Genomic DNA, 14149 nt, shown 5'->3' with positions numbered 1-14149 from the left:
CTTAAAAGCATTTTACAGCAATGGACTGTTCAATAAACACACAAATGTTTATTGAACAGGGAAAACACACAAATGTTAATCTAGAAGTGCTGTATTTATATACAAAGATGCACTTTCAAATTAACTATCACATCAGCAACACAAACTAAATTTTCTACTAATTATTTGAAAAACTATACTCTTCACAGATCTGTCCATAATTATAACTTAGTCACTCTAAAATAAATATACCAGCTTAATTTAGTGAGTGTTATATATAAATTTTAGTTTTGGGAACTATAATTAGACTAGATTGTCTAAAACCATTAAAATAGTTCTTATTTCAGTTTCTGGAAGAAAACAATTTTGATAGTTCCACTATTAGAAATTTTAGTCATCACAATTTTATCTGATTAAAACAAATCTGAGGAAAAAGGTTATAAATATAAGTTTTCACAGAATGCTGCGGCTTTATTATTTTTATTTTTAAATTGCTGTTCTAAATTCTGTTGGCTGGATTTTGATCCTCTTCACAAATTAAGAGCAAGGTGAAATGGGAAAAATATTTTTAAAAATGAAAATCTGAGAAAGATTTTGGCCAGCGTAACTTAAAACAAGTATAGAGCCTTAAGAAGATATTCAACAGCTGTTAGGTAAACACCTGCCTAGCATGGAAAGGGAATGAGGAGGAAATAATAAGAGTTCCCGTAATCTTTTGTAGCATTTATTTCCTGACCTGGCCTACCTCAAAGGGATCTACAAAGGAAAATCTGTAAAATTATCCATTTGATGTCTTTCATGTTTTCTCTCTTCTCTCTTTCTAGTATCTCAAAATACTAGAAAGTATTTTGCATTTATTGGAGGAATATCTGTAATATAATATTGCAGTGTGATGTAATATTAACCAAAGAAATATTGGAAGCCTGATGCTTTATTTAATGTTAGGCAACCTTAATTAAGGTGAGGTAAATTAATTTGTATATTTTAACCATATTTATTTCAATTAAATGTGATTAAAACATTTAAAAAATATTTTACAAAGAACAAATGGATGTAATGTAGTAAGTTATTGACAGAAATCTATTACAAGTGTATTGCCAAATTTGCTCCCAATACCAAACACACAATGCTTCTGTATGTTCTTATCAATTTATCAATCATAAATTTAATATATAAATGGGTTATGTAAAAAAGTTTATTTATTTATAAATTTATAAGCTCTGGCTAGCTTACAAGTGTACATGAACAAATAATTCTAAAATCATGTAACATTCTAAAGCAGTATTAAAATTAAATGTTCAGGCTTTAAACACCAAAACTGTATAAAGTTCTGCCAGTTTTTAAGGCTCTGTATTTTAACAGCAAATTATCTTTGATTTCTAACTAAAAGAAGCTGTGTGCATGTTCTCATCCTTGTTCACATCTTTCAGAGAAATTATGTACAATAACTTCAAGTAGCGGAATATGTGTACTGTAAGAATACATCTCTTTGTTTCTTTCTCTCATAGGAAATTATGATAAATGTGATCATATGTAAGACAATTAGAGCAATATACCTGCGGGCCTAGTGGGACCATTCCCCTAGGTGGAGTCATCCTCTGCATTGGTCCTCCCATATTTGGATGACCTAAAAGATTCATGAAAAAAAAAATAGAAATACAATTTTAATTGTTTAATCAGATTGATTCAGATTATAAATGCATTTTAATCAGAGTGAAAATTTGTCTTTCCTATGGTTAAAATATTTTGTAAAAAGTGTATCAGATACGAACTCAATCAAGTTATTTTTCTTCCATTCAGATTCAAAGAGAATTCCTCTTCAAAGTTGATGTCTCCCATTCCTCTCATTTGGGTTTGCCTAAAAACATAGGACTTCCTCCCCCCAACTTTATTTTAATTAAACTTAATTAATTTAATTAATTTAATTAATTTAGCAGAACAGCATATTAGGAAAGCATTTATCCCTGCAACTCGTATTGGTGATAGACAGACAGATGACATTTCTTTTTGTTTAAGTAAAGCACATTTAGATATAGTAGTGCTGCAGAACATAAATTGAAGAGTTGTTCAATATGAATTTTGTCAACTAAATATATCATCTTGTACAAGAGGCCAAATAATGTGCAGCAGCAGGATGTATTTTAAATTATTTAAAACCTTTAATAAGAAAAAGGCTAATAAATCTCATTAGGGTAAAAGGATCTTTAAGATAATCCTACCGCCCCACAATCAATAACATTTTACAAACATGAAAATCTATGATCTTGCATGATTCGGTGAAGACAGGAAAACAAACTTTGTGGGTCCCATCTGCTAAAGAGTTCAATCTAATGGGAACTAGATGATGTGTCTTTTCTGTTGTGGCTCCTGCTCTTTGAAACATCATTCCCCCCTGAGGTGAAGTCAATCCCATCCTTGTTAGCCTTTTGGAAGGACCTGCCACTTTGTAGATCCCATGGGAGTCTCCAAGATGGTTGTATTTTGCTGAGATGGTTGTTGTTGTTATCTGCAAGCCTGCTTTTTATTTATTATCATTTATTGTTTTAAGTTTTTAATGGTAGCACATTGTTTTAATTGTTAGTTGCACACCACCCAGAGTCATGTCCAGTGAGATAGATGGCTATATAAGTTAGCTAAATAAATAAAACACGAATTACTTAAACAGAAATAATTGTTCCCTTTTATATTTAGATCATGAGAATAATAGCATGAATGCATTTCTTACAAAATTCTGGAAGCTGTTTCAATGTATTAACAAATGGAAGGTTGATGATAAAACTGTCATTTATTCAGTTATTTCTATTATAATATTTCTATTGATAATATTTCTATTAATAATTTTACCTTGCTGCCGTGTTGGATCCATCCCACTAGGCAATAATGGCTGACTTCCTGGGACACCTCCTAGTGCCTATTAAAAAGTTTTCAGAGAAATTTTCTACTTGAATATCATATTTAAACAACTTTTTAAAAGACACACAATCTATTTTCATTTTTTAAAAACCCTATAATTTCACCCTAAAAGAATGGGAATCTAAAATTACCTTCTTTTACAACTAATCCCAATTTATTTTGTATATTATTTTACCATAAAATCAAATTTAAATGTATGATATTATAAAGACAGTAATTTATATACAGAATATGTTTACCTGCTGTAATATCTTTAGATATGATATCCTCATACAATAAACATTATGTCAAATATCTACATCATAAATGCAGTTTTTAAGACCTACTGTTTTAAAAAAATGGGTAAAAGTTTGCCTTTTCCCAGGTAAATGTTTCTTTGCATCCTGCAATTTACTGATTAAAAAACTGTTACCTGATTGGGTATCCTTAAAGGTGGCCTTGGGCCTCCTGGATATCGAGGAGACATGAAAGGCTACAAAACAGGAAAAAATGCAATAAAAATAGAGATACAAACCTAATCCAAAAGTAAACCACATACTGCTTTAGCTACATGATCATCTTTATTTTTTGATCAAAATACATTTTTTGCTAATGGTGATCTTGATCTGGAAACCTCTGAAGGCCTCGAAAGCCTTCTATTTATAGAAATATAAAAACTCTGTATGTAACCGTCTGCATATTTTTGCCAAAGACAGAAATTTTCCTAAACAAGTCCATATATACTAGCTGTTATTATATATCACTTTCTCTTCTAACCCAGGAATTGTCCAGAGGATATTCAGAAATTGGACAATTCTAAGAGCCTGAAACATGAAGCCTCTGGGAACATTTATTCTGGTTGAGCCATGATAAGTGACCAAAACCAGGATTAAAGTCATTCAATTTTCAGAGCTCTTTTATCAAATGGCTGCTTTGTTGTTCAACTCAAACATGTACATACTGTTCATAAAACTAATTCACTGAAGAAAATCATGGTTCATTATTAGACATTTTAAAAATACAGGTAGTCCTCAACTTAGACTGGTTGCTTAGCTACCGTTCAAAGTTATGACGGAGCTCCCTGGTGGTATTTATGACCCAGTACTGAAGCTCTGATAGCAGCCCCTCCCTTCCCCCCATCACATGAACTCAAGTCTGGCGCTCGAAAACTATGCTGCATTTGTGGCCATTTGCAGCATCCCATAATCATGTGACTGTGTTTGATCTAAAATCAGCATTTAACTTCTGACTTTCGGCAAAATTGGTACATAGTGAAACATTGGTTCACTTAATGACCAGGCAATTGTTTTGTGATCTCAGCATTTGCTTAACAATCACAGCAAAAAGGTAAAATTTTTGTCACATGGATCAGAGGTCTCCAACCTTGGCAATTTTAAGCCTGGTGGACTTCAACACCCAGCTTTGCTGGTTGGGGAATTCTGGGAGTTGAAGTCCGCCAGGCTTAAAGTTTTCAAGGTTGGAGACCCCTGACATGGATGACTCGGTTTACAACCATTACAGTCTATGACTATCATGAGCAGACTCCATTACGGTTGGAGGTTGAAGACTTTACTTAAAAAATACCTTGCATAGCCAGAATTGAACAAATGATATTCTGCCACAATGCAATTCAAATTTACTTATTAGTTATTTAATAAGCTTCAGACTTTGTGTTGTTGAGTAACATAGCAAAGTCACTTTTTTTGTATAAAAATAAGTTTAGAATCACATGGCTTGCTGTTTTGCATTTTCATTCCCCCCCCCCCGAATTACAGAAATGTAAATATAAAGGGAAAGCTCTAGTCACTATACAAGAAGAAAACTGAATCTTTTAAGCACAGTTTTGAAGGCCTGAAAGGAAAGTATTTCAGTTAAACAGCCAGCTTTTCTATACTAGTATTACACTATAGAAAGAGATACTATCAATAGCACAAAGTAAATTAAGGTAATCCAAAATTCAAATGGCCTTATAGGCTAAAGCTTGGAGAAAAAAATATTAATTTTATAACCATTCATTAATATTCAACTTTTTAAAACTTGAATAGTACAATAACAATAGCGGTACTACACTAGGAATTTATATTACCAATGTAATATCTTTGCTCTTTCTTTGTTTTTTATCCAATAATTTTATTAAGAATTATATTAAACAGAAAAATATATACAACCCCTAAACACAGTAAAATATATAGAAAGTGCAGAGCCCCATTAAAAAAATAGGGAAAAATTAGGAAAATAGGAACAAGAAACTTCCCCTTCATCTCCACCAAGTATATTCAACGTTAACATTTTATCACTGTCTCTTAAAATAAAACCAAATGCATCTTCATTTCACACCTCACCCCATTTTCTAATTCCTCAGCTCTATTTATTAATTAGCAAGTTTATTCTTTCTCTGGAATGCACAGCATAATATGTACAGTACTATAAAATCTGTTCTGTGGTTAAAAATGCAGAAAATGCAGTGGCCACAAGATGGCATTGTGCTCTTATAATCATTATACATTTTTATAGACTTTCACAAAAAACACTTATAAAATATGACTTTTAAATTCAACACCTATTTTTACATTTTGATTTGTAACTATAAGTGATAACTTTGCCAATTTGTAACTATATAACAAAATGGAACAAAAATATTATTCACATTAAGCAAATCCTTGATTTACTGGACTCATGGGAAGTAGAAAAGTCTGTTAGACCCGAATGTCCATTAAATTTGAATAGGATTTGAAGCATGCGGAAAATATATTGTATTTGGGTAAAATGGTTAATGGAGTTTACATATGAATAAAATGGCATTATGCCTATGAAATAGGAAAACAGGTTTTATCTCTTGCAACTAACATCTAGCAAACTGAAGGTTATCATTTCATATTTTCTTATCCTGATATACCTTTCAGTCACTACTAGTTACTAATATAAGTAATTTATCAATATTTTATTTTGTAGATTTTTTTTACAAGATCATCCAGAATTAAATCTTTTTTAGTGTATCTCATATCAGGGAGGTGTTTTTTATTTTCTGGATGACTTGCCACTTATCTTTTTACATACATCTATGGGACTGATTCAATGCACCAGTGCTCAACTCATATATTTTAATTTTCCCTTAGTAAAATCTTCTGCTACATTCATTTTAGAAAATCTTATATGGCACCATGATCATCTAACAAATAAATAGAATATTCAAATCTTGCGAAGCGTAATTTATGCATGTAGAATATGCATAACGTACATTTATTTAAATGTACATAAATGTACATTTATTTCCTAACTGTAACAAATACAAATTAATTGCAACTGAGTAATGATAATTATTTGAATATATCTGTACATATAATTGTTACAGAAAGATCAAATGCCTGAAGTGCATGTAACTGTTTAGCAATTAGAAGCAGCAAAATTCATTTTGAACCTATTTTGATCTATATTCTACATTTTAAAAAAAGTACTGGTTCTTCTGGTGTTTGTATCAATACACATTTTTAAAACTGGCTGAACATTATCATAAAGTTTTTTTTTTTTTACAATCAATGCATTTGTCAACTGCTTATTAAGTCAATTTCCCCCTATATTTCTTACCATATTTCAGGTTCACCACACGTGTACAATTCTGCAATTTATTTTACTTTTGTTCACTTTATAAGATTGTTTTTTTTAATAATGCCTTGGTTGCAGTCTTTGAAAGGACACTGGGTTTATATACTTCCTTTTCTAATAACTTTCGGAAATTGCTTGTTAACTGCTTTTTGGCTATTAGGTGAATTGAAACCCCAGCTGAGTTTCCTTGAGCCCTTTGTGAAAGAAGTGTTAAATACAAATTTTAAGATCTAAAAAAAAATTTTTTTTTTTTGAATAAGCAGAATACCATCTGCTCAGTTTAAACTTTCACTAAACATTCCATTTAATTTCATCCAGGTTTTACCTCCATCATATATCATTCTTATTACATTCAGCAATAAACATTAAATTCTACATGTATGCAAAGTAACATTCATATTTCAAGCCTGTTTACTTTCTCATAGGCTCCCTCTAAGTGTAAATAATTTTTCCTTTACATTTCTCAATTACTTGATCAAAAATTTGGTTTGCACACCTCTTCGGTATAAAGCTGCATTATTGTATTTCCATAGCTTTTCTCATTCTAACCTCTTAGACCCTTTCAATCAGAGTTCTGCTAAACACCTTTCCTGATGCTAATTGTTGGGGTTAGCACCAGGTTTTCTTTTTTCCCCAGTCTTGCTGCCTTTTCCTTTGTATAGGGAAATAATAATATTTTCTTTCTAATTTGCCCAGATGTGGTCTTTACACTTTAATCATACTGCTTAGCCACAAGTAAATTGCATCCATATTTCAACATTTTGCTAGTTAAGCTATCAACCTTCTTACAGGATTTATAATCCCCTTTTATCATTTTTCTTGCATAATATCGTTCTTTAATATATCATTGTCATACAACTTTCTTCCAGCATTCCTCCATTTCAGTTTTGTCCCAAATAATTTCATCATTCCGGTTTCGTACTCCATTCACTCTGCTGATGATTCCTTGTTTAGGCCTTTTCACCCCTCCTAAAACTATTTTTTAATTTTAAAAAAATCATACACATCACTATTGTAATTCTTTTTTTTAAACTTAACCATTCCTTGCTCTGTTTGACTATATACAACTATTTTTTTCTCGTATATATAGAGAATACATTTCTTGCGCTGACTCTAACCCAAATTAAAGGTTTACAGGGTCATAAAAAGGGACATGGATTTTTTTCTTATCCCTTAACTTTTTTTACTTCATCTGTGAACAAGAAGCCTTTCTCATATTTCCTATTAAGCACTCTGAGCAGTGGTGGGTTTCAAAATTTTTTACTACCGCTTCTGTGGGTGTGGCATGCCTTGGTGGGTGTGGCAGGGGAAGGATACTGTAAAATCTCCATTCCCTCCCCACTCCAGGGGAAGATTACTGCAAAATTCCCATTTCCTCCAATCAGCTGGGACTTGGGATGCAGAGAATAGATGGGGGCGGGGTCAGTCAGAATTTTTACTACTGGTTCTCCGAACTACTCAAAATTTCCACTACTGGTTCTCCAGAACTGGTCAGAACCTGCTGAAACCCACCTCTGACTCTGAGTCACAACCTGTGTTTATTCTGTAACATAACTCTTGTTACTCCATTTTAAGCAGCTTCCTTATTCTCTTTCTGCATGTTCCCATCCTATTTGTTCTGATAAGCAATAATCTATTACTTTTTAAAACGGGATTCATACTTTGTTTCCACTGCAACTGTTCTACTTTCACACTAATTACTGTTACTTCACCCCCCCCTTCCCACCCCAAGATCTATTCTCGAACCTACCAAAAGTGCTCTGTCCCAAGTTCACATTTGTACGTATGAGTGGACTGATCCAAGTATTTGAAACAGAATCTTTGTTTTTAAGATAAAAGTTATTAAAAGTTTAAAAGAGAACATAAACACTAACACCAAGATATTGAATAAAGAAATTGAAAGAGGAGAAAAAGAAAAAAAGTAAAGTACAGAAAGAAAGGATAAAAATAAATAGGAAGAAGTTTTTGAGTTCCTTTGCAGCAAATATGTAGGATTACAAAATTACCTTCTACTCTATAATTACAACAAAATTCACAACAAAACTCATCATCAAAATCATAAGCCTTAAATGCATTTTTTCTGTTTCATGCTAAAAAATCTGTAAGGGGTTTCCAATCAGCCATAAATGTAGATATTTTTCCTATTAAGAAAGTCAAGTTAATCATCTTTGCAGATTCTATCATCTTCCTCTATTACGGTGTCAAACTTTTCAACTTTTGAGACTACAGTAATTTGCTTCAGTTGTCATATATAAAAAAACAAAGTCCCATAGCATTTTTTAGCTAGTCTATTAATCTGGTCTCAATTGTACATTAGTCAATTAATGTATTTATTTGTATCCAACATTTTTTTGGTTTTTCACATGTCTCCCATAAATGATAAAGTTTTCCTTCATCTTGTTCACATTTCCAACAAAGATTCAAAGTACTTTTTAGACAACTTCTCTGGTGACAAATACCAACAATACATCATTTTATATAGCTTCTCTTTAAGGCTAGAACATAATGTAAATTTCAATCCTTTCAAATCTATCTTTTTCCATTGATCAATGGAATATTGTAGCTAATTTTAAAGCTCTCTTTAAATACATAACATTCTTTCACTTGTTCTTTTTCTGTTTCATATTTCAACAAGTTTATATATTTTAGCATTAACACGTTCATTCTTTGTACATAGTTCTATTTCAAACTTAGTCTTGCATTGTTGAAAAGCCTAAAACCTTTTATCCACTTTAAACCTTTCTGATAATTGTATACAAGAAAATCATTTTATAATCCCCATGAAAAAATATAGCACATTGTATTACTACATAATACCATTTATGTTTACTTATGATTTCTTGTCTATAGAATGCTTTTTGTGCTGAAATCCACAAAGGTATTTTTGGGCACAACCTAGATTTATATTTATTCCATGTTTTAAGAATGGCCTGCCTGATGTAATTAATTTTGACATCTACACTAACCTTATTATACCATAGATATCCATGCCATCCAAATCTCAGATCATGTCCTAACTGCCACAATCCATCTATTTCTTTAAAACTGAATATTTTTCAAAGCAGATATTCATCAAATAGACATTATTCCCATTCACTTTTTGCTCTACTAATGGCCCAATCGCTTTTTCCACATACTGTAATATCATTCTCACCCACTGTTTTTAAGTGTCTAAAAGAATAATATTTTCTACTGGATTTACTTCATTCAGTACATTGCAGAATGTTTCCACTGTCATCATTCTAAAATGTAACATACAACTATCATCATCTGTAATCTTCTACTACCATAAGCACCTACAACAATAAAGAAGACACCAATTCATAATTTTATCCCCTACATTTCAGCTATTCCATTTATAATTAAACCTACTTCTTCATTTCCTTGCAGCTATATGCCAATCCTATCTCATAGAATCAGACCACCTTCACTCAGATCAATTATATACTTCCCCCTTTTGTTAGGTTGGCAGATATTTAGCCTTTCCCACTCCTTTCTTTTCATATTATTTTTTTAACCTTTTACACTTTTACACTCAATTTGCATTCTTCCCAATTCCATGGCTATTACTAAATGGACCAGTGATATTGTCTTCCATTATTCATGACTTTTGGTAAGATAAAGAAGATATAAACTATGTTGTCAAGCCTAGTAAATACACGTATCATATGCAGCATTCCCAGATAATTATAACTTTTTGGCACATTGTAGTTAGTATTTATTTTATTCTTGAGATTTATAAGGCTACCCAACTGAAACAGAATTCTTTTTTCTGGGTGGCATGGAGAATAAAAGTATGCCATAAATATAGCCTCAGCTCAGATTTACTCCACACATATTTATACTAATGTATGCTAGCTAGGATTTCTATTCACTACTTTGCAAGTATTTTGCACATGAACCACCACCTAAAAGATATATGCATCAGACTGACACCTACCTACACAAGGAGACCTCTAGTACCTTTATGATTTCTATATCTTAGGTTCACTAAGAAGTTTATAATAACATCAATATATTCCACTCATACTTTTTTTACTCAGCCTTTAACACAATCTGGCACTTAGATGTGAGTACTTCTTAAAAATGATTAGTAATTCTTTAGCTAATTTTGGAATTTTTTATTAATTATTTTTACTTTTAGGTTATAAAGAAGAAAATTAGAAAAGAACATAAAATAAAAAGAATACAGAATCATATATTCAAAATGCACTGAAAAATGTAAATGAGTTTTTTTTCAAGAGAAAAATTATTATAGATTTTTTTCCAAGAATCCAACAAATGATATGTATATTCAACACAAGTAAAAATAATTTTACCATACTTGATAGAGAAATTCAAGAACTCAATACAATGTTACTGCTATGTATTATCATACATCCAAAATGAATTGAATCAATAAAAATAAAATTAATGGTAAATATAAATACATTTTTATCAACTAGGACACATATCTCTCTGTGTTAGCTATGTATTTTTTAAAATAAAATTTTGCATAAGGCTAAAAAATTTTTTTATATTCTGGGTAAAATGATCATGAATTTCATCAGGAATTTTTGAATTTAAGAAAAAGTGGAACCCTGGAGTTGTATGCAATAAAATTGAATTGGGATAGGGTTAAAGACATATAAATGGCACCACTTCTGATTCTCTATGGGGAAGTCAAGATAGAGGCAAATCTTTATCAGCAAAACACTGAGCAAAGCAATCACTTAAATAGGAGGTCTCCTGACTCATCTTTCCCTAAAATGAAATTTACTACTCTAAACAAGGCATCTGATTGGCACAATAGGGCAGGAAAAATAGTAACACTTTGTCTCCATTATCACTATAATGTAGAGTCAAAATGACTTGATGAAATTAACTTTTGGTCTTCAAACAGCACTCCACATATTGTTTCTGGTGTTCCATCTCCCAAAGCTCTTCAGTAAAGTAAGATTAAAATTAAGAATAGAAATGGCCTTGGGAGCAGGTTATCAAGAGCTCAGATTAACTCCTGTACCCAAAATTAATTAGGTCACCAACAGAAGTGCCTCTCAAACCACTGGAAAACTTATCGTCCAGAAACTGAATCCATCCGTTTCCATTTAGTACGTGGACAAGACGAACCCTGTATAGCTCCCAGATAGCATCTCATCCTAGGTTGACTAGGAAGTAATGTGACCACAGCACCAAGTTAAATGGTTCTGCATATTTAAATCATCACATAACTGCTTTGAGGCAAGTACAAGGTCAAATATATGACCATGAATTATTTGAGATAAACCTGTGGTTTTAAATACTGAGACTTTTTTTAATTCAAGAGAAGAAAACTGAAATCATCCAATACCAAAAGCAAGGAGATGATAAACAAACCTGTATTTGGATAAAAATCAAGGAGCCAGCTATGTAGCAGGATTGTCGGTGTGCCAGCTTCTGCCTGTAGCCCAAATTAATGTGTATGTGCTTAATCCTTCAGCCATTCTGAGTCTACTTTCAAATTCAAATATGTTGTCCTGTAAAATGAGTGTCATCCCAACCCTACAACCTGGGTGGGCACATCTCTAAAATGCTTGGATTGCCTAGCAGATCAGTAATACACACTAGGTATGTCTGTTGTGAATGTTGTGAATTAAGCTGTGAATGAGCACAGTCTCTCTCTCTCTCTCCCACACACACACACACACACACACACACACACACACCTCACACATAACACACACATACACACACATACATACACAAAATCTATATGTACTGTATAATACAATCCCATTCATTTGGCTTTGTTTTACCACTTAGTGAAACATAATATAATTTGGTTCCCAAATTAATGCTTTCATCACTTAACATAATTTGACATACAAGTAGTCCTCGATTTGCTCATCTTTTAATGATGACCTGAGGTGACAACAGCCTTGGAAATGGTGCTTTATGGCCTTCCAACAATCTCACGGTCACATGATTTCAATTCAGGTGCTTGGCAACCAGCTCACGTTTATATGGTCACGATTTCTGATTACAAATTGCTAGTTTGAACTTGCCTAGCAGCATTAAGCTACTATTTGCTGTAGCATATATCTTTAATAAAGAATTAAACTAATACAATTTAACTTAAGACTCTACTAGACAAAGTAGCAAAGCAAGCAACCAATTTCTTCTATTATACAACTTCACCTGTGGCCCATTTAAATTAAGTTATCATTGCGCATTTAACATTTTATCGTAGATTTTAAGTTTGCACTGCTGATATAAATAGCATAAACTTATTTTCTACTGATAAAATCCATAGTAACACCCTATTCTATCCCAAACGTTTAAATACGGTGCATTTTATTCATGGAAGAAATGGTATTCTTTCATGGCAGTGCCAAAAACTGTTACTTTCTCTTTTCTAAGTTCTGAAAGCCCTATAATCAATTTTTTCTGAATACCTGAAAAAACCCCGGTGGAACAGGACCTACTGGCATGCCATCTCCTGGGGGAATGTTTCCTAGCACTGGACTGGGAGCTGCTGCAGCGCTCTGAAAAGAACAAAGGAAAAATAAACCTTTGTCATTGCACACAATAGGCATAAAACCAAAATATTACTTTGACCATAGTGTGGCAAGGCAGAAAGGAACACTCTCTGCATGACAGATTTAATTTTTTCTTCCATTTAAAATAATTAGTGCTCATTTTCAAAGTGCAGAAGTGAAACACTTAAATACAAACGTAGATTTCTTTAATAAATGACTGCCTTACACTCACAATTGAAAGGGAAACTCAGGGATCAGGAACTTCATTTAGTTTAAACAAAGACTTGTAAATTGTGCATTTACAAAAGGTTCTATTACACCTCAGTCCAATAGGCAACTTCCGATCAGAAAAGTAGCATGTCAGCTAATCAGCTAATATTCAAAACAAAACATTATGAAAGAATTCAGTTGTAAATACACTAACACAATTCTATAACTAAATACATAGTATCGGTGCAATTTTATAATCTATTACGAAACAGTCTCCTTAAAATGATAATGAACTTTATATATGTAGAATGATGCTTTAAGTGACCAAATTAAATACGATAAATGATGCAAACAGTTGCAGTATGAAATTGGGAGCCATATTTAGTTATTTTTCTTATTTCACTCTGGTGCTAATAACAACCTGGGAGACAGGAATTAAATCAAGAAAAGAGTACATATCTGATGAAAAAGGACTATATTTATCCTACACTACTTTTCAAGTAAAAGGTGGAAGATCCAATCTTAGTCTTCCACATAACAGCTTTCAGTCCTAAAGCTGGGATTCTCAAATTTGTTTGCACTGTGAATCCAACAAAAGTTGGGATGATGCCGATGCTGATGGTAATTCAAGATCAGATGGAAGACTAAAAACCTTTTCTAATCCCCTTCCTCTTTGCATTACAATCTAGAATCATCCCAAGCAGCTGGTTGGGGATGATGGGAACTGTTGCTGCTGAAGCCTGGCTTTTGGGGAGGCTGGCTCATCTCTGATGGTTTTTCACTTGGGAAGGTCAGCCCTGTGTGGGAGCTTACATTGAATGTTCTTCTCCACTCTGCATAATTACCCCTGATAAGCAAGTAGCTGGAATTTCTGTATTTCTGGGAAAAGTACCTCCCTGCTAAGTACCTGCTTTGGAAATTTGGGCTCCCTTAACAAAAGCTTTGCAGACAAGATGGTAAAAGTGAAG

General features: G+C 32.5%; 1 protein-coding gene across 4 annotated transcripts in view; it reads right to left on the bottom strand.

The window, feature by feature from the left end:
* Positions 1 to 14149, bottom strand: part of SSBP2 (single stranded DNA binding protein 2) — a 172786-nt gene that overhangs the window by 25256 nt on the left and 133381 nt on the right. For 2 of the 4 annotated variants that reach the window (XM_070935784.1, XM_070935785.1), the window contains exons 5-8: positions 12888 to 12977; positions 3305 to 3364; positions 2824 to 2890; positions 1536 to 1606 (exon numbers count right to left, since the gene is read on the bottom strand). In XM_070935784.1, coding sequence (XP_070791885.1) covers positions 1536 to 1606; positions 2824 to 2890; positions 3305 to 3364; positions 12888 to 12977 — 288 coding nt within the window. The remainder of the gene's footprint in view (positions 1 to 1535; positions 1607 to 2823; positions 2891 to 3304; positions 3365 to 12887; positions 12978 to 14149) is intronic. The other 2 variants (XM_070935786.1, XM_070935787.1) reach the window with 1 other exon arrangement.

Source organism: Pituophis catenifer, unplaced genomic scaffold, assembly GCF_029215685.1.
Source record: "Pituophis catenifer annectens isolate HBS135680 unplaced genomic scaffold, rPitCat1.0.hap2 SCAF_2, whole genome shotgun sequence".
NCBI lineage: Eukaryota > Metazoa > Chordata > Lepidosauria > Squamata > Colubridae > Pituophis > Pituophis catenifer.
Note: the sequence above shows the minus strand (reverse complement) of the source record. Positions and strands in the feature narration are given on the sequence as shown.